General features: G+C 46.5%; 1 protein-coding gene across 1 annotated transcript in view; it reads left to right on the top strand.

The window, feature by feature from the left end:
• The window catches only part of LOC115113322 (echinoderm microtubule-associated protein-like 4), a 54576-nt gene that overhangs the window by 17577 nt on the left and 16808 nt on the right, over positions 1-20191 (top strand). Inside the window, 18 exon segments of the mRNA XM_029640844.2 lie at positions 2774-2915; positions 3744-3965; positions 6432-6572; positions 6911-6936; positions 8682-8717; positions 11566-11689; positions 11921-12070; positions 12704-12773; positions 13678-13788; positions 14592-14687; positions 14798-14932; positions 15836-15971; positions 17470-17621; positions 17770-17895; positions 18523-18654; positions 18898-18965; positions 19103-19191; positions 19320-19417. Coding sequence (XP_029496704.2) covers positions 2774-2915; positions 3744-3965; positions 6432-6572; positions 6911-6936; positions 8682-8717; positions 11566-11689; positions 11921-12070; positions 12704-12773; positions 13678-13788; positions 14592-14687; positions 14798-14932; positions 15836-15971; positions 17470-17621; positions 17770-17895; positions 18523-18654; positions 18898-18965; positions 19103-19191; positions 19320-19417 — 2054 coding nt within the window.

Consider the following 20191-nt stretch of genomic DNA (forward strand, 5'->3'; position numbering starts at 1 on the left):
GCAGCCTGAATTTAAAATGAAATTGATTATTCACAAAATACCCCATAATAACACAGTGAAAACATGGTTTCAGAAAGGGGAGTGAATACTTTCTGAAGTCTCTAGAATGGAATTGATTTTGGTTGACCACTCATTATACTCGTTGACTCTTCCTCTGGCCTTGTGTACCAGCATTTCCAGTCTTTCCCCAAACACACTCGGGCTGTCTTTTGTCTTGATGTTGAGGGGGAGGGAAGAAGACTGGTGAGAGGAGGGAGGTGGTGGGGGCTGGTGGATGGGGTAGGGAGGCCACCTCTTCCACCATGCTGTGTCTGTTTGTGCTTGGGGGGTAATGGGCCGTGAAACTGGGCCTTGTCCCACTGGCACGGATTCAGGCTTTCACTGGGGCGCCACGTGCCCCCAAACATAACCCTGCCCCCCCACACATCGTAGAGAGGAACGGTCAGCTGTGTGTCTGCCCGTTCCTTCGGTGCGGTATGTTTTGGGGACCACCCGTCGTCGGCATCTGACTGCTGCCATTTTTTGGTCGTTTCTACATGTAGAATTGGCTTGCAAATGACGTCCGCCACTCTGTTCAGAGGTGCTAAGTGTTCTCGGCTGGCAAACGCTACCGTTGTGTCTGTGCCTTTTACAGAAGTGGCATAGAAGCTTCATTGGGAGGAAGGATGTTTGTTATGCTTTTTACATCTGCTTTCCCTAATCTTTGTTCTCCCATGGATTAGACTCTTCAACCATGTCTGTTGAGCAGTCATAATCTCATACTCCGTTGTTCAACCACTCCCACTCCCTTTAATCTGTAGACAGTTTCTCTCCTGAAGCTTCCGGTAATAGGTTACCCGAGGAGTCGGCAACCTTTTTCTCATGTGGAACTCCGATTTTTATCTTACTATTTCTACCAATCTGCGTGTCTGTTATGGTCTTCATATGCACCTTTTCATCTAACAGTTTCATTTCATTTATAATAACGTCTTCGTATCGCAAAGTCATTGTCATGTGGGTAATCTAAATGAAAATGAAAATGATACAAACCTAAAGAAGTACCTTCTATTGCCAACTAAGTAAGAATAGCCTACAACAAATAAAACCGTTGCGGTCTGCAGGTAGAACATATCCTATTGATCGCATTGGCTACGCATTTCCTGTCTGCAGCGAACTTGAAACATTGTATCAACTTGGGTCCAGAGGAAGCTCACACTAGCAAACTTGCAACCTTGTATAAAATATATGACCGTTTTTCCCTTTCACGCTGAAAGGGTTATTGAAAAGGGAGAGGGCTATAAATAGTTTTCAAATACAATTGAGGAACTATTGTCATTCTCAACAGCTGTAAAAACAGACTTTGTTTGCTTACTGTTTGAGGTGAAGAAAAGATTACTTTGAAAAGCTCCACAGGTCATTAGTGGTGGTGCGTTAAGCCTATCAGAAATACCATTCAAATCCCCAAATGGGCACATTTAGGCTATATGCCTACATTTGCGCGCAGGCCAGGTAGCCTATAGTCCGAATTCTATGCGTAATCAGGTGCATGTCCTTACTCAACATTGACAGTAGTGCCCCAAACAGAAGACTGACCAAATTGACAAAACTCGTAAATGGAAGGAAATAAATCCAAACTTAGCGTAGGTTGTGCACTCTGCAAACAACGATGACCACTCTGCCAATGAGAACCGTAAAAAGACTGAAATAATAATATAGTGAATGGATGAACAGAAGTGACCACAACCAAACAAACATTGTAGAAATTATAGGAATGAACGGTAAATGTAGGCTACTACTGGTGATGCATGCAATGGGGACTTGATATACACTAACAATCAATTCACACAATGAAGTTATGAAACAATGAATGTGCACAAATTGGCGGGGGAGAGAGAGAGAACGTTCTGGAGAGAGACGTGCATTTTAGCCACTCTCCCCTTCTTGGACTGTGCCATGCACGCGGTCCCGCAATGGATTAGTCTCAGCCTCTGCAATGGATTAGTTCACTGACATGGGTGCGAATCAGTCAGGCGGGCCTCGTGTGCCGTTAAAAAATAAATAAATAATGTATTTGCTACTCCTCGACTAAAATAAATCTTGGTCGACCAACGGCCTATCGACCAGTCGACTAATTGGGGTCAGCCCTAGTAGACAGTGTCTCCTTCTCTCTCTCACGTGCTCTTTCTCTCTCGCTGTCTCGCTCTCTTTCTCTCGGTCTTATACATCAACTTTCTTCCCATTTGTATCCTGATGTACAGGTAACAGCCATAATAAAGGAAACGCCAACATAAAGTGTCTTAAATAATAGGACGTTGGGCCAACGAGCCGCCTGAACCACTTCAATGCTTCTTGGCATAGATTCTACAAGTGTCTGGAACTCTATTGGAGGGATGTGACACTGTTCTTCCACAAGAAATTCCATCATTTGGTGTTTTGTTGATGGTGGTGGAAAACACTGTCTCGGGCGCCTATCCAGTATTGGGTTGAGATCTGGTGACTGAGAGAGAGACACACACACACCATTTAAACCCCCTATGCTCCTTTGAGACCCTCTTTCAAAGTCACTGAGATCTTCTAGCCTCGGTAGCCAAAATAATGGGCAACTGGGCATTTTTATACATGACCCTAAGCATGATACAAGGTTAATCATCTCAGGAACCGCACCTGTGTTGGAAGCACCTGCCTTCAATATACTTTGTATCCTTCATTTGCTCAAGTGTTTTGGCAGTTACTTGTATATACTGCGTCGGTTTTACTGTCCCCTCTTGACTGTGCTCTCTCCTGCCCATTGTAGGCCAGACTCCCCTGCGCGAGGCCTACTCTATGTCCTGCATCGCCAACGGCAGCTCCAGCAGCCGCAAGCCCAGCCACAGAGACCGAGACAGCTCCACAGTTTCCGTCACCAGGAAGGATACCTTCTCCTCAGCTGCCAAGAGGTACTACACACTCGTAAAGTTACATACACTACACACACGCATACAAAGTTACATATGCTACACACACCATTCAAAAACAGTCATTGCACAACTCTAGACCTGCTTGTATCAGATGGGCAGCCATTGTTGCAGAGCCTGTATTGATATTTATTTTTGCTTTGAAACGCCACATTAATTCCTCCCAGAAAAGAAACTGTTGAATGTTGATCACGTGTTTAACTTTCTCCCTTGCATCTTGCAGTGATTCAGCAGAATAAAGCCTATACACTTCCCTGGTACTTTCAGGACAATGACGTAGTGATGGAGTACCTGTCACAGCATGTAGCTAAGCATATGGCTAAGCATTGCTGAGCACGTCCTCGATGAGTAACTAGATATTAATCAAATATACTGACCTCAGCTATTCACTGCCTATGCAGGAAGTTGAGGCTTTGCAGGTCTCTCAGTAGTGAAGGCTGAGGGTAGAAGTTGCCCAGATCTAGGATCATTTTACCGTCAACGGTGTCCGTGTATACCCCTGTGTTTCGTTATTTGTCACTATTTGTCCTCATATATATATCCCACCTGTTTGTGTCCCCATGTATCCACTGGTTGTGTCCCCATGTCTCCACTGGTTGTGTCCCCATGTCTCCACTGGTTGTGTCCCCATGTCTCCACTGGTTGTGTCCCCATGTCTCCACTGGTTGTGTCCCCATGTCTCCACTGGTTGTGTCCCCATGTCTCCACTGGTTGTGTCCCCATGTCTCCACTGGTTGTGTCCCCATGGCTCCACTGGTTGTGTTCCGCTGTTTGGTTATCCTCTGGTTGACCCCCTGGTTGTCTCCACAGCGGTCAGACAGCGGAGAGGAAAAAGGACAAGCCTCAGATGGAGGGCATCAAGGAGAAGGAGGAGGGGCCCTCCCAGCCCAACCAAGCTAACGATAAACCCTCCCCTGCCAGCCCCGTACAGCCCTCTCCGTCCCCCTCCGTCTCCAGCCACCCCCCCTCACCCCACCCCCCTCAGTCCCAAAGGCAGGCCCCGGAGAGCAAGGGCACCTCCCCAGCCAAAAGGTTCCTAAGATGCCCACTTTGATCGTCGATTGCCCCCCCCCCCCACCTTACCAACGCAATGCCCTCCGACACTCTGAATGCTCATGACTTTAGCTTTTACCCTTTGACTGGTTGGCATGCTTCTTTAGATCGCTTTCATTTTTGAACCCATTTTGGTTATTAACCTATTCTCTCTCTTCTCTGTCTCTCACCTGTACTTTCAGCTATCGTTCCCTGTAGAGACTCCGCCACTGCAGACCTTAGCTTCTCAAACTGCATCACTTCTCTTTTAGACTAGTAGGAATGGTTAGCATTTGACCCTTCTGCACTCATCTGCAACAGTTTGAGCCCTCTCTCCATTAGGAATAGGAGAGGCCCTATCTGTCATGTACTAGCTGTGCTTCGTACCATTCGGGACACCCACTCGGATGCATATACACACACACACACACACCAGCCCTAGACTCTCACACACACGCTCCAGACCGACTGCTCTCACTAATCGAAGCACTGCCTTCGCACTCATTACCCATAACACAGATCAATATAAATTATTCTCAGAAACATTGAGAACCAATTAAGTTTCACAAAGAGTACCCGTGAACCCACCGTTGCCCATTAGACTGGGCAAGTGACAGGATATTAGTCAGGGCAGCTGCTGTGCCAAGAACGTTAGCCCGGAAAACTCATCCGCTGGCGTGTGTGTGTGTGTGTGTGTCCCAATCTGAAATGAGCCAGGCTTCTAAGCAGCGCAGTGCACAGTCGGGGCTCTTTCTGGGGATGAGTATTATAGGGTGATATTTACCTCTTAAATGGTCCTTTCCCATGCTATTCAATCCTCTGGTTGGATTGAAAGTATCAAGTGGGCGTCTGTTCCTGTTTTTGAAGATGTGAGTGTACCATTCAGGGCTTTTAACCAACAGACACAGAGTGTAGAAAACATTAAGAACACCTTCCTAATACTGATTTGCACCCCCTTTTGGCCTCAGAACAGCCTACATTCGTCAGGTCATGGACTCTACAAGGTTTCAAAAGCGTTCCACAGGTTTTTCTGGCCCATGTTGACTCCAATGCTTCCCAGAGTTGCGTCAAGTTGGCTGGATGTCCTTTGGGTGGTGGACCATTCTTGATACGCGCGGGAAACTGAGTGTGAAAAACCCAGCAACATTGCAGATCTTCACACACTCAAACTGGTGTCCCTGGCTCCTAGTACCATACGCCGTTTGTGGGTAAGACGTACAAACGTACACAACCCATGTCTCAATTGTCTTAAGGCTTAAATATCTTTCTTTAACCTGTCCCCTGCCCTTCATCTACACTGATTTTGAAGTTCATTTAGCAAGTGACATCAATAAGGGATCGTAGCTTTCACCTGGATTTGCCTGGTCCGTCTGTGTCATGGAAAGGGCAGGTGTTCTTAATGTTTTCTACACTCGGTGTACGTTACATATCTGCTGTAGAGTAATGATACTGTACCAGTACTGCGTGCGTGTAGTAGGGTTATGGAGAAATTCTGTTCGGGCTAGGTTGTTGTTTTCCCGCCAAATTCCATGCAGGCAGTTAGAATAAGCAGAGGATGTCTGGGTGTCTTTCTCTTCCTGTCCCTGTCTCTCCCTCACCGTACAGTAGATAAGGAGAGAGTACAGACTCTGTAAATGAAGCAGTGTAACGTAGTTGAACCACCACCGCTCCCCCAACATTCAGCCCCAGTCCTATCTGCCCCCTCAGTGTCACTATGGCCCCCTGGAGGTAGAACAAAACGCCATGTTCTTCACGCTCTTTCTCTCACAATCCCTTCTCTCTCTCTCTTGCTGTTCTCTCTCTGCTCTAGCCATTCTCCAAACCTTCCATTCTTCACTTTACTTGCAGTGTGATTTTTACAGCTAAACTCACTGACCTCCTCTGTCTGCTGAAGCTTGGGGAGGGGTTTGACTTGTTCTGCCAGCCTGTGTGTACTAACCTGTGACTGGGGTGGGCTTTCCCCTGTGTGCCCGGCTACATCAGCAGGTATCGATTCTACCCCTGAGGGTTGCCTGCTACTCACCTGGGTACCTCCTGAGGCATCTGTATCTCTGCATTTGTGCACGTCTGTTTCAGGTCCAGATTAACCCTAAAAAGATGCGTACCATGAGTGAAATAATTCCATTTTAATTAAGTGCATTAAAGGTACAGTGTTTTTCTTTTCCTTGTCAGGTCACTTGGTGGCCTGGTCAGGTTCAGGCTCTGGGCTGTACTTTTAATGTATATGGCATAAAACTGCAACAAACCCCAAAAAAAATGTAGTTCACAGTTGCACACTTTAATGCACTTTTTACAGTTCTACTAATTGAACAAATTCAAGAAACTCACCATGGCACTCATCCATTCTCCAGCTTTCTTTCTGTCTAGCCAACTGTCTTTCTCTCTTCCCCTCTCTATCCGTCTCTGTGGTATAAAACCATTTTTTTTTTTTTTTGCGTGCACCCTGTACCCTCTGTGTGTGTGTAGGGGTCACAGTGCGAAGCGGGGCACGGGTATGGAGCGTTCACAGAGTAGTACCTGGGAGAGTGGCGAGGAGAGCAGGAACAAGCTGGTGAAGGCTGCTTCCACCTCCAAACTGCTGGCCAAGGTGGTGAAGAACGCAGACAAGTGAGTGGCTGATGGGACGCGCTTCACAAATCTGATGTAAACATAGGTGTGAAAGTGTAATGCAAGTACGGTGATGCACAATAATTGAATTCCGGTTTATGTTTTGTACTAAGAGGTGAGACTGGCCTGCATTTTGTTTATGGGGTATTCATTAGCTTGAGAGTACCTTTTCAGATAGTGTAATATCATCCTTAATTCCCTATATTGTGTTCATCCAAAGTCCCTCCCTAATAGAGAACGCTGTTAAATTGGCCCAGCTGTCAGATAACCTTTACTTGTTTTGTAGTCTCAAGTCACAGTCTGACCTTTTTTATTGTTATTTCTCCATTCTCGTCCAGGCATAAAGACCCAGTGATCAGCCAAGGTGAATATACTCTCTCTTCTAAGTTCGTCATCCCCCGCCGCGTAATGAAACCGCTAGAGCTACAGTGGGGAGAACAAGTATTTGATACACTGCCGATATTGCAGGTTTTCCTACTCACAAAGCATGTAGAGGTCTGTAATGTATATACCATAGGTACACTTCAACTGTGAGAGATGGAATCTAAAACAAAAATCCAGAAAATCACATTGTATGATTTTTAAATAAATAATTTGCATTTTATTGCATGATATTAGTATTTGATACATCAGAAAAGCAGAACTTTGGTACAGAAACCTTTGTTGGCAATTACAGAGATCATACGTTTCCTGTAGTTCTTGACCAGGTTTGCACACACTACAGCAGGGATTTTGGCCCACTCCTCCATACAGACCTTCTCCAGATCCTTTAGATTTCGGGGCTGTCGCTGGGCAATACGGACTTTCAACTCCCTCCAAAGATCTTCTATTGGGTTTAGGTCTGGAGACTGGCTAGGCCACTCCAGGACCTTGAGATGCTTCTTATGGAGCCAATCCTTAGTTGCCCTGGCTGTGTGTTTCGGTTCGTTGTCATGCTGGAAGACCCAGCCACGACCCACCTTCAATGCTCTTACTGAGGGAATGAGGTTGTTTGCCAAGATCTCCTGATACATTTCCCCATCCATCCTCCCCTCAATACGGTGCAGTCGTCCTTTCCCCTTTGCAGAAAAGCATCCCCAAAGAATGATGTTTAAACCTCCATGCTTCACGGTTGGGATGGTGTTCTTGGGGTTGTACTCATCCTTCTTCTTCCTCCAAACACGGCGAGTGGAGTTTAGACCAAAAAGCTCTATTTTTGTCTCATCAGACCTCATGACCTTCTCCCATTCCTCCTCTGGATCAGCCAGATGGTCATTGGCAAACTTCAGACGGGCCTGGACATGCGCTGGCTTGAGCAGGGGGACCTTGCGTGCGCTGCAGGATTTTAATCCACGACGGCGTAGTGTGTTACTAATGGTTTTCTTTGAGACTGTGGTCCCAGCTCTCTTCAGGTCATTGACCAGGTCTGTTTGATTGAGTGTGTGACAGGTGTCTTTTATACAGGTAACGAGTTCAAGCAGGTGCAGTTAATACAGGTAATGAGTGGAGAACTGGAGGGCTTCTTTAAAAAAACTATCAGGTCTGTGAGAGCCGGAATTCTTACTGGTTGGTAGGTAATCAAATACTTATGTAATGCAATAAAATGCAAATTAATTACTGAAAGATCATACAATGTGATTTTCTGGATTTTTGTTTTAGATTCCGTCTCTCACAGTTGAAGTGTACCTATGATAAAAATGACAGACCTCTACATGCTTTGTAAGTAGGAAAACCTGCAAAATCGGCAGTGTATAAAATACTTGCTCTCCCCACTGTGTGTACTGCGGTTTACCCACACAATTGGCACATCTGTTGACCAGATCGTTTATTAATTCAGCTGTACAATAGGATGCAATATATCCCTAAAGTGTTCTCTTGTTGGGCTTATGAAAACGCTGTGCTGTACTGTGTAGGTTTGAGAGTATCTTTTTTAGGTAAGAGAAGAGCTGTAATTTCAAAGCCTTAGCGTCTTGTTGTTCCTTCCAAACATGCCCCCTTTCCTTCCACATAGTCCTTCATCCTATTGTGTAGACCCAACTAGTCATCGTTGCTGTCTTCAGATCATTCTAGCTCTTCTCCCCTGTGTACTATCGTTGTGTGTGAGTGACATTGTTTCTGTCTCATGACCAGCCAAAATGTCAACCCGTGAGAAAAACAGCCAAGCAGGTAAGTTGTCAGATAGCGAGGAGAGCTGCCAGCCTTGGGACGAGCGCTTGCCCCACCCTCTCTGCTTTTTGGCTTGTCTATCTAACTCTGACATTCTCTTTATCATGTCAAACACAGACAGAATCTCTCTCTCAATCCCCCCCCTCCCTCCCTCTACTTTCTCACCCTCCTCCATTTATTGTCATCAGGCGATGCCCAACATAAAGGGCATAGCTGTGCCAGTATGCCCTGCCCCGCCTTTGCCACTTAGCGGAGTGTCGTCTGGTTAAAAGTGTCCCACTCTTGCTCAGGCAGGTTGCTTCTGGTCATGTGAGGAAGGTGGTTGGTCCTGAGTCTGCTGGCTGGGGCGCTCGTTTACCTCCACAGACACACTTTGGACTGGAATTCAGCTAGTTCAACGAATTCAGCCATTTCCTGGAATTATTGACCACAGACACGGTACATCTGGAGAGTATTCAGGCCCCTTGACTTTTTTCCCGTTGTGTAACGTTACAGCCTTATTCTGAAAATTGATTAAATAAACCTTTTCCTCATCAATCTACACACAATATCCCATAATGACAAAGCCAGTGCATCCTGTTTCCATTTATCATCCTTGATGTTTCTGCAACTTGATTGTAGTCCACTTGTGGTAAATTCAGTTCATTGGACATGATTTGGAAAGGCACACACCTGTCTATATAAGGTTCCATAGTTGACAGTGCATGTCAGATCAAAAACCAAGCCATGAGGTCGAATGAATTGGCTGTAGAGCTCCGAGACAGGACTGTGTCGGGGCACAGATCTGGGGAAGGGTACCAAAATATTTCTGCAGTATTGAAGGTCCCCAAGAACACAGTGGCCTCCATCATTCTTAAATGGAAGAAGTTTAGAACCCCCAAGACTCTTCCTAGAGCTGGCCGCCCGGCCAAACTGAGCAATCGGGAGAGAAAGGCCTTGGTCAGGCATGTGACCAAGAACCCGATGGTCACTCTGACAGAGCTCCTCTGCGGGGATGGGAGAACCTTCCAGAAGGACAACCATCTCTGCAGCACTCCACAAATCAGGCCTTTTATAGTAGAGTGGCCAGACGGAAGCCACTCCTCAGTAAAATGCAACATGACAGTCTGCTTGCAGTTTGCCAAAAGGCACCAAAAAGGACTCTTAGACCATGATAAACCAGATTCTCTGATCTGATGAAACCAAGATTGAACTCTTTGGCCTGAATGCAAAGTGTCACGTCTGGAGGAAACCTGCATGGTGGTGGCAGCATCATTCTTTGGGGATGTTTTTCAGTGGCAAAGATGAACGGAGCGAAGTACAGAGAGATCATTGATGAAAACCTGCTCCAAAGCGCTCAGGACTTCAGACTGGGGGCGACGGTAGAGGCAACGCAGGAGTGGCTTCGGGACAAGTCTTTGAATGTCCTTGAGTGGCCCAGCCAGAGCCCGGACTTGAAACCGATCGAACACCTCTGGCGACACATGAAAATAGCTGATCAGTGACGCTCTCCATCCAACCTGACAGAGCTTGAGAGGATTTGCAGTGAAGAATGGGAGAATCTCCGCAAAATACAGGTGTGCCAAGCTTGTAGCGTCATACCCAGGTAATCGCTGCCAAAGGTGCTTCAACAAAGTAAAGTGTCTGAATACCTGTTTTTGCTTTGCCATTATGGGGATTTGTGTGTAGATTGAGGGGGGAAAAAACCAATTTAATTAATTTTAGAGTAATAAAGCTGTAACGTAATGTGGAAAAAGTGAAGGGGTCTGAATACTTTCCGATTGCACTGTGCAGTGGGGGAATGGATTAATTAGGAAGAATACTGCAGACAATGGCTAAACTTATTACAGTGTCCAAGGCAGTGTGTTGTCCTTTAGTGATACCAGTACATTCTGACTAGTAATAACTAGGTAGGTCCTGGGATGAATTCTGGCCCTTCAGTTTGAGTCTACTGTATGCTCCTCCTCAATCTGGGAAAACTGGAAGAAAGTCCTCGCTCTATTTTGTGAGCAATGGTGAAGTTTGGCCCCCTGTCCAACCATCTCCCTTTCGTCCTCTCTCACTAGGAGAGTAGAAACACACACATTCCACTGATCCCTGTCTACCACTAATCTACCCCCCCCCCGCACCCTCCTCCTTTTGGTCTCTTTTCCCCATCTTTTCTTTTTTCTATCCCCCTGTCACGTTTTTTTTTATTTCAGCTGAGTTTGGGGTTGCTGACTCGCTGCTTTGCTCCACTGCACGGTACCCGACGCTTCTCTCTGTCTGACTCGCCCTCTATCTGTATATCTATCTCGGTCTATGCAGTATCTCATCCCTGGATGAGTGGAAAGCACGTGCAGCACACTAACTGAACTCATTGGGGTTTTCAAGGCTTTTGTAGGTTTTTATGTTAAAAAAGAAATGTGTTGTCACACTACGTGGTTGTGTGTGACGGTGCGGAGGGTGTTGAGCAGTCACGCTGCAGATATCTTTGGGTTCGTGGACTAAAGTCATGTCATGCACTCTCACTTACGCTCTCTGACGCATGCCTCTATATGAACCATTATTAAACAGGTATTTGTCTGACCCACAGTCATTTTTTAATGCTTTACCGTAACAGGGTTTTCTGTTAAGGTGAAACATGAACCACCACTACTCAGGCCTGCTTCTTTGAGTGTTTGCTCTAGCCTGCCTGAATACTTTCAAATAGTATTTGAAAGTACTTATACCTGCTTATACTTATACCTGTGCTAATACTGTACGTTGAATGTGTTTGCAAAAGCACGGGTTTAGTGTTACCAGAATTCCTCTCTATGTAGCGAGTCAAAATGGCGATCGTGATAAAGCTTGCTATAAAAAAAAAATGTTTTGTCCGTCTCCTTCGCAGAGGGAGATTACATCAAGATGTTCATGCGAGGTCGCCCCATCACTATGTTCATCCCCGCGGATGTGGAGAACTATGAGGACGTGCGCACAGAGCTGCCTCCGGAGAAACTCAAATTGGAGTGGGTGTATCCTTTCTTCTTAGCGGTGCCTGGTCCCAAACACTCTGTTACTCCGTGTGTCCCTGGCCTTTGGTCTCTCCCTCTTGTCTGTCTGTGGGTCTCTGGGCTCGGAGACAGATGTCCAAAGCAAAAAGGTGGAGGCCTTATGGGTCTTCACTTTCGACCTGTCCAGTTGTTTTCACGTGGCAGATGATGGAAAGGAGAATACTGTTGTGGTTCCTTGAGTCCTTATGTCAGGTATGGCTACAGGGGGAGAGACTGCAGAGCCAACGTGTACCTGCTCCCTACAGGGGAGAGTGTATACTTCATAGCCTCTGTGGTCGTGCTCTTCAACTACGAGGAGAGAACACAGCGCCACTACCTTGGCCACACTGACTGTGTCAAATGGTGAGCTGGTAGTATTGGTCAGCCTTCGTTGTGTAGTATCAGGTAATGAATTCCTACAGTAGCTTATACACACCATCACGGGCTGTGTATTCTGCATTCACTAGATTCAGATGATACAACAATGTGTCCCCCAGGGTCTGAATAATGTACAAACACTTCATTACAAAACCTTTTTAATGTGGATTAAGCAAATAGTTGTCACAGACACGATGGTTCAGCTTAACTGTCTCCAGGTTCCATCCTCTCAGAGGCCTTTTAAGATAAAGACTATGCAAATGAGATATACACATCTTCTGTCTGGGTGGAAGAGACAAATTAGTCCTTGTGCTGGCAGAACCCTGACTCAAAACTGCCTTTGTTTGAAACGAAAAGCCTCACTTCCTCCCATCAGGCTGTGGGCCAGACAGGCAAACGGGTCAGCTCAGTCTAGCAGCTCCCTCTCAACTTAATTTTACACCTGACATACACCTCTCATTACGACGGATTGTTTTTGACTGTAGGGGTTTTCAATAGGGAGGTAGTTTACGATGGTTTGACAATCTATTCGTGTTTTTGTGTCTCATTTCTATCCGTCTATGATTTTCTCTTGCTCTCTCACTCTCTCTCTGTCTCGCTCTCCGTTTAACTCACTAGCCTTGCCGTTCACCCCGATAAGATCCGCATTGCCACGGGACAGATTGCGGGAGTGGACAAGGACGGCCGGGTGAGTCACACTCCCACCACCTCCCCCATTACTAACCCCCTGACTTCCTGCTAGCTAAATCCTTTAATGGTATGTTCACATGTGTGATATTTCTTTGTTCATGTACATTTCATGTTTGTTCATCCGGATTTAAGAGCACAGATGCTGTTTTCTTTCCTATCATTCATACACACACACACAATGGGCAAGTCACAGGGCTCAAATGTCACCTATGTAACGCCATGAGTTTTTCCAAGTGAGTTTAGTCTTATTCCAGCCCGCTGAATACGGCGAGACACCTGTGGTTGTGTTGAACAGCATAATCCTTGTTTGCGCTAGGTCTCTTCTTGTGTACGGTTATAGTATTTCTGCTCGCGTTTTGCACAATCAGGCTCACTCACTCACGTCTTTGACAGGCACAGACCCAGACACAGGTGCTCCATATTTACTCAACCGCACCAACAATCAGTGCGCTCATGCAACTAATTATATTTAAGCTCTCTGGGTCTAAACATGCCAAACTGCCTCTAACCTTCCTGGAACGACTCTGTAGAAGAGTATCCTGCCTGTCAGCCAGCCTGGATCCCGCACCACTCACTCACTGACTACTTGTTAAAGTCTTTCTCAAAAAAAAAAAAAAAAAAATGGCTTCCTTTCCACACCTCCTTCCCCCATTCCATCATGACCACTGATCTTAGAGGATATGATAGATGAAAAGCAATTTGGGTGGGAATCTGTCCAGTCCTTTTATCTACAAAAAAGTGTTTGTTCTCTTCTCCTCCTCACCTACCAGTGATTTGTGAAGGGAAGGAAACAAGGAAAGGATGCTGTGAAAAGAGTATACTGCAAATGCAGCCATAGTGTCTGAGTTTGGCTACAGTGATACACATGATTTAACAAGCCATCTCCTCTTCTCCCTCTTTAGCCGCTGCAGCCCCACGTGAGGGTGTGGGACTCGGTGAGCCTGTCCACCCTGCAGGTCATCGGCCTGGGCACGTTTGAGAGAGGGGTGGGCTCCCTGGCCTTCTCCAAGGCGGTGGGTACCCGTAGCACCTCTAATGGTATAATCCAGGAAGTGTTAGTCATTATGCGATTTGTGGGAACTGGTGTAGTACATTATATGAAACCCCATTCTGTCTGGGAAGGGTCCATATCACAACGCATCTGATAGATCACACACTCACATCACCGCCAGTGGATCTAGATTAGAGGTTCTACTCACTTCTGGGGTTCTAGGTGCTGTGTGTTTCTGGACTGAGCCTTTTCATAATCAGGCTAGTTGGCCAGACTGGTGTTATTGCGGTCTTGAATACATCAATAGGTTCTCTAATCAGTAGTAGTTTACTGTTCCTATTCTCTCTTTGTCCTCAGTTAGCACATTCCGGAACACAGCTTTTAATGTCTGGCTCCCTTCAGACGCAAACCGACAAACACACCGTGACCCATTTTCCATACAAACAAACACAATTACGCATTCTAAGTGATTCATTATCCCCTTATGTGATCAAAGGTCTAACTAAGCAGTGGATTTTCCCTATCAAATAATGGTAAAGCTTGAATGAAGGTTATCTTATGCTGTTGTCGATACCATTATGCCAAATCTACTCGATGGCTAACCACTTAGAAGAGTATTGTTTAGTCCTGCCTGCTTTATGGCCATTTTGCAACATCTTTAGATTTCCATGCCCTCTCACTTACATACAGTATGTATCTGTGAATATGTAGGCCTAAACTGTAATTATATTATTATGTTATGCCATATTAACTGAATTGCAGACAATAGGATCTGTGTTTCATACAAGCTTTGCTTACGTGACATACCCTGCCTTTCTCCTACAGGACTCTGGTACACACCTGGCGGTGATTGATGATTGTAACGACCACATGTTGACTGTCTGGGACTGGCAGAAGAAATCCAAAATTGCTGAAATCAAGGTCCGGGAAACCTGGGGTGTTTTTATGCTGTGCAATTCTGCCTAAAATACGTAAAGCATTTGATTTGGTTCTGAAATAGATTTTGTTTTTGACTGTTTCACCTCCTCTAGTCTACAAATGAGGTGGTCCTTGCGGTGGAGTTCCACCCTACTGATGCCAACACCATAGTAACCTGTGGCAAGTCACACATCTTCTTTTGGACCTGGGCTGGCACCTCGCTGGCACGCAAGCAGGGCATCTTCGGGGTGAGGACATTTTTCACTTGTCCAGTTCTTAAAAATGACTTAAATTACTTAAAAATATCCACTTGAGCCAAGCTGATCTGTTGCTCTGTAAAAATAAAACAAATAATAGCAAGCAAACATATGTGCTTAGCTCACAACATAACGACAAAGACGATGTCAGCAATGCAATATTGACGGACAGACGACGTAGGCTACTACAACGCCCCATAGACAGACAAAATCAACGATATGGCCTCAACGTCGACAAAAAAATATAACAAACTAGATTGATAGCTAGAACTACAATGACTAGCTAATTTCGAATTCTGATTCACACAATATGTTTGTAGAGAGAAGGGGAGACGAGACGAGTGAAAACGGAGCCGTGTGGGAGGGATGGGAAGCCGGGCTTGTTTATAATCCAATCGGGGCAGCAGATTCAACCTACACCCTGCCCATTTCATTACAGACAGCCGAACTGGCCAATTTAGTTATTTAGAGCGCACAGCCCTTCACACTGTGACCAAGAGATGCGTGCTGGGAGAAAAGGGAGGAACGGCAGCCCGCAATTCAGGGCCCGAATGAGCACATGCAGAACCGCCTCTAATTGCGGCCTGCAGTTGTACACAATTGTGCTGGGAGCTGACATACATTTTTTTCAGAACATGGATAGTTACACATTTTTTTTTTTTTAAATAACATTCGTATTCGGAAAATTCTCCATTCGCTATGATACTTGTTTTGTCTGAGCACTCGCCACACCCCTACGTGTCACCAAAAGTGAAAAACTTAAATAACAATGTGACGCTAGAATGTAATGTATACCTTTACCCATACATGAATACAGTCTCTTTCTCTGCCCTAAACACAGACGACAATTATTACAGACATTTCATTCTCCCGTCTCTCCCTGTCCCATTTCAGAAATACGAGAAGCCCAAGTTTGTTCAGTGTCTGGCCTTCCTCAACAACGGGGACATCCTGACTGGAGACTCTGGAGGCGTCATGTTGATATGGAGCCGGAGCACGGTGGAGCCGGCCCCAGGGAAAGGCCCCAAAGGTACACCGTACACCTTCTAGCTTACACTGTACCTTGAACATCACAAACGGACTCCCTCCACCTAATGGAGCCGGCCCCAGGGAAAAGGATCCAAAGGTACACTATCACACAATACCTCATATACCTTCCACTGTACTTTAAACCTCGCCGCAGGCAGTCCCTACACCCGGCCGTATAGTGCTACAGTACCGATGGCACGGTTGATTGGGGAACGGTGTTTTGCAACACCAGGATTGCGGGTTTGATTCCCTCTCAAGCCATGTAAAGCCTACTGAATATTTGTTTTAAACTTTAGTCACTTTGGTAAAAACCGTCTGACCATTTATCGTACATGAGTAACACAAGTAGGAAAACCTTCCCAGTGAGTCTCAGCCACAGAGGAGAGCGACTGGAAGAGGGTGGTTTGAGACTGGCGAAAAGAAAACAGCCTTTGAAGGAGAGACACGGAAGGGAAAAGAAAAGTGTGGCGGGGGAAGGAGAGTGGGTGTGCGTGTTGGCAGGCCAGAGTGCCCGGGGGACGGAGGGTGCTGGGGAAGGTTTGAGCAGTAATAGTTCTGGTTGTGGCGTACAGGGGAACTGGATAAGCAGGGCTAGGGCCAGGCGCCATGGCTGTTCATCTCTTTTTGTTTACCTGAGCGTCCCCGGTGGCTAGACGGTGGGAATGCATGTGTCTCACAGGAACTTGGTTTCACCTTTTTAATTGGGGAGGGTGGGGCTCGTCGTAAGGGCTGGAGCGGAATCAGTGGAACGGTATCAAATGGATCAAACACATGAACTTGTACTGTTTTTTTTTATCCCATTCCGTTTGCTCTGTTCCGGCCATTATTATGAGCCGTTCTCCTCTCAGCGGGCTCCTGTGATGTGTGTGCGCGTGTGGGTCCACATCTGTCTGAGCTCTGCAGGGATGAAGGTCATGCCAATGTGGGGGAGCACAAGCGATACAGAAACCGACAGAAACACTTATCTGATGCACGTTAATTCTACACGCACCCTCCCAATGCCACACAATATTACCCCCATTGAGAATTCCACGGCCTCAGGTTCAGTGTAACTAGCCTTGAGGAATGGGCCTGCCTCGCTGTGCATCTGTCTGTGTTGTCAGCAGAGAATGTCTTGTAACAGGAGGAGGGATCATCAGAATGTGGAGAATGTAGACACATCAAACCTAGACCACGCGCGCACACAGACGTGCGTGCTCGCACTCATTCGAACATGCCTTCCACAGCTATCTTCTTAACCGCGCGCGCACCCTCTTTCACCTCCCCCCCCCTCAAATGCTCCCCTGAGAAAACAACAAGAGCTGGCCTGTAGCGTGGTGTATAAACCACACTAACGAATGTCAACTATTTGTGCTATCCTATTCCCAGAAATCTCTGCTGTGAGCTGTTTTACAAGCCTCTCTCATTCCTCTCCCTCCTCTTTCCTTCTGGGCAATTTTACTTCTCCCTCCCTCTCTGTCTGTCTGTCATTATGCCCCCCCTTCCCCCCCTCCCTGTAGGTGCGTACCAGATCAGTCGTCAGATCAAGGCCCATGATGGCAGTGTGTTCACTCTGTGTCAGATGAGGAACGGGACCCTGCTGACCGGAGGGGGAAAGGACCACAAGATCATCCTGTGGGACCACGGCCTCAACCCAGAGAGGGACATAGAGGTGCCGTCTTGGGCCGTGCAGAATGCAACACAGACACGTTCCACACCAATGCGCCGTGGTTTATGCGCAAACATACGAACGTAAATATGTCCCATGTTCAGTATGATGAATATGAACGTACATCTCAATGTAGCTGTGTCCCCTGCAGGTCCCTGATCAATATGGAACCATTCGTGCTGTGGCTGAGGGCAAGGGCGAGCAGCTTTTGGTGGGCACGTCGCGTAACTTCGTCCTGAGGGGGACGTTTAATGACGGCTTCCAGGTGGAAGTCCAGGTGAGAGAAGTTTATATTTCTGGCTTTCTATTTCTCTCTCACTGCTGACTAGCTGACTGCCAGCACTACGTGCTCCAGGTGTGTAAAACATCCAGGGTGTGAGAACTTAAAGCCAATTGAGGACTGCAGGGCCCTTGCTATGGCAGCTCTGTTGTAGGGATGCCAGTGTCGGCCGCCTCACTAGCTGCTTTCCCAATCGTTTCTTCTCTGTGAGGAAGAGCAGAGCGATGGAGACGCTGCTATTTTCCAGAGAGCTGCGCGGTAAAACTCATACGCATACATTTTCCAGCGATTTCAACTCTGTATAAACAGGCTTGGCAGAGATATTTATCTCCTCTTTTGAGGGCACCCAACTGAGCCCACCCCCTTCTCCCCTCGTCTGCCCCCTCTTTGAGGCACACTATTCCCATGTGAAGGAGGTCATTAGAGCGTTAGTGGTGGTGTGTTTTCCAATGGCTTAGTTGGTTGGAACTTGATACTGTGGATTTTGATTCTCCCATACAGTAACACGGGCGACCATACAGAATAGACAGAATATGTGTTAACTACCCTGCAAGCCGTGTTAACTACTCAAGTGTGTCGTCACGTTGGATAAAGTGACCACATATCTGCACCTATCGCCCCTAGGGTCACACAGACGAGCTGTGGGGGCTGGCCTCTCACCCCTTCAAGGACCTGTTCCTCACCTGTGCCCAGGACAGGCAGGTGTGCCTGTGGAACTCTGTGGACCACTGCTTGGAATGGACCAGGCTGCTGGATGTAAGAACTAATATACCTCCCTGTCGGAACTATTCTATACTGCAGATTAAGAATACGCGCTCATTCACTGCCCTTTTTAGAGTTTTTATTCACAGACGTAATTGAAATGTTGCTTTTTTTTGTTGTTGATTGAGATCAAGGCATGCAAACACATTTCGAGTTAGGATTCAGGCCTTACTCAAAAAATGACTTGTATGTTTGAATGGCGTCTCTCCCTTCCCTCTTGCTGTTTCTTTCTCTCAGGAGCATGGACACTGTGCAGACTTCCACCCTAGTGGTGCTGTTGTGGCCATCGGTACTCACTCAGGAAAGTAAGTTCAGCTTAACCCTATCTCGAACTCTGAAGCACAGCAATGGCTATTAATCCCATCTCTTATCGCTCACGCCTGTATGGGAATTGTCCATTCTACTAAATTCTCAGCGATGTTCTCTCCCCCCCGTGTCCCAGGTGGTACGCTCTCGATGCGGAGACCAGAGACCTGGTGGCCATTCATACAGACGGCAATGAGCAGCTGTCAGTCATACGCTTCTCCGTAGGTGGGTGGAGCTTGTCTTACACCCTATCCTAACTGTAGACTTGGATTTGATGGGAGAATTGTTAAACCAATAAACGGTTAGGGAGGAGAATAAAATATGGTGGATAATTTACCTGTTCCATCCTTCAGATGGCACCCTGCTGGCAGTGGGATCACATGACAACTTCATTTACCTCTACACCGTGTCGGACAAAGGACGCAAGTACACCAGATACGGGAAGTGTATTGTGAGTACATCACCATTAGTTTGTGTGTTTGAAGTGATTAGTGTGTGTGTGTGTGTGTGTGTGTGTGTGTGTGTGTGTGTGGGGCCCTAGGGAGTGACGTCTCCCTGCAGCTGGAGAGATGGATAGGATCAGTGCTTTCACAGTATGCTAATAACAGAAGAAGCAACAGGAGAGCGAGTGAGCACGAGAGCGAGAGAAAGTCAGTTCAGATGGGGACTGTTGGGTAACTGCCAAAATAATGGAGACACATGAGTAAATGAGGGATACAAAGTATATTGAACGCAGGTGCTTCCACACAAGTGTGGTTCCTGAGTTAATTAAGCAATTAACATCCCATCAACATCCCATCATTTATAAAAATGCTGGGCATGCCATTATTTTAGCTACCATGGCAATGTCCCCATAGGTCGACAATCCGTGCCCCCGATCCACAGGGCACGAGTGTTCACTGAGTGGTATGATGAGCATGAAAATGATGTAAACCATATGCCATGGCCGTCTCAGTCGCCAGATTTCAAACCAATTAAACACTTATGGGAGATACTGTAGTGGCGCCTGAGACAGTGTTTTCCACCACCATCAACAAAACACACAATTCTAGAATTTCTCATGGAGAATGGTGTCTCATCCCTCCAATAGAGTTGAAGCTGTTCTGGCTCGTATTGGCCCAACACCCTATTAAGACTCTTTATGTTGGTGTTTTCTTTATTTTGGCAGTTACCTGTATATACGTATAGTGATGGGTTTAAATCCAGCAGGTTAGAGGTGAAGGTA

This window comes from Oncorhynchus nerka, linkage group LG28 (assembly GCF_034236695.1).
Source record: "Oncorhynchus nerka isolate Pitt River linkage group LG28, Oner_Uvic_2.0, whole genome shotgun sequence".
Taxonomy (NCBI): Eukaryota; Metazoa; Chordata; class Actinopteri; order Salmoniformes; family Salmonidae; genus Oncorhynchus; species Oncorhynchus nerka.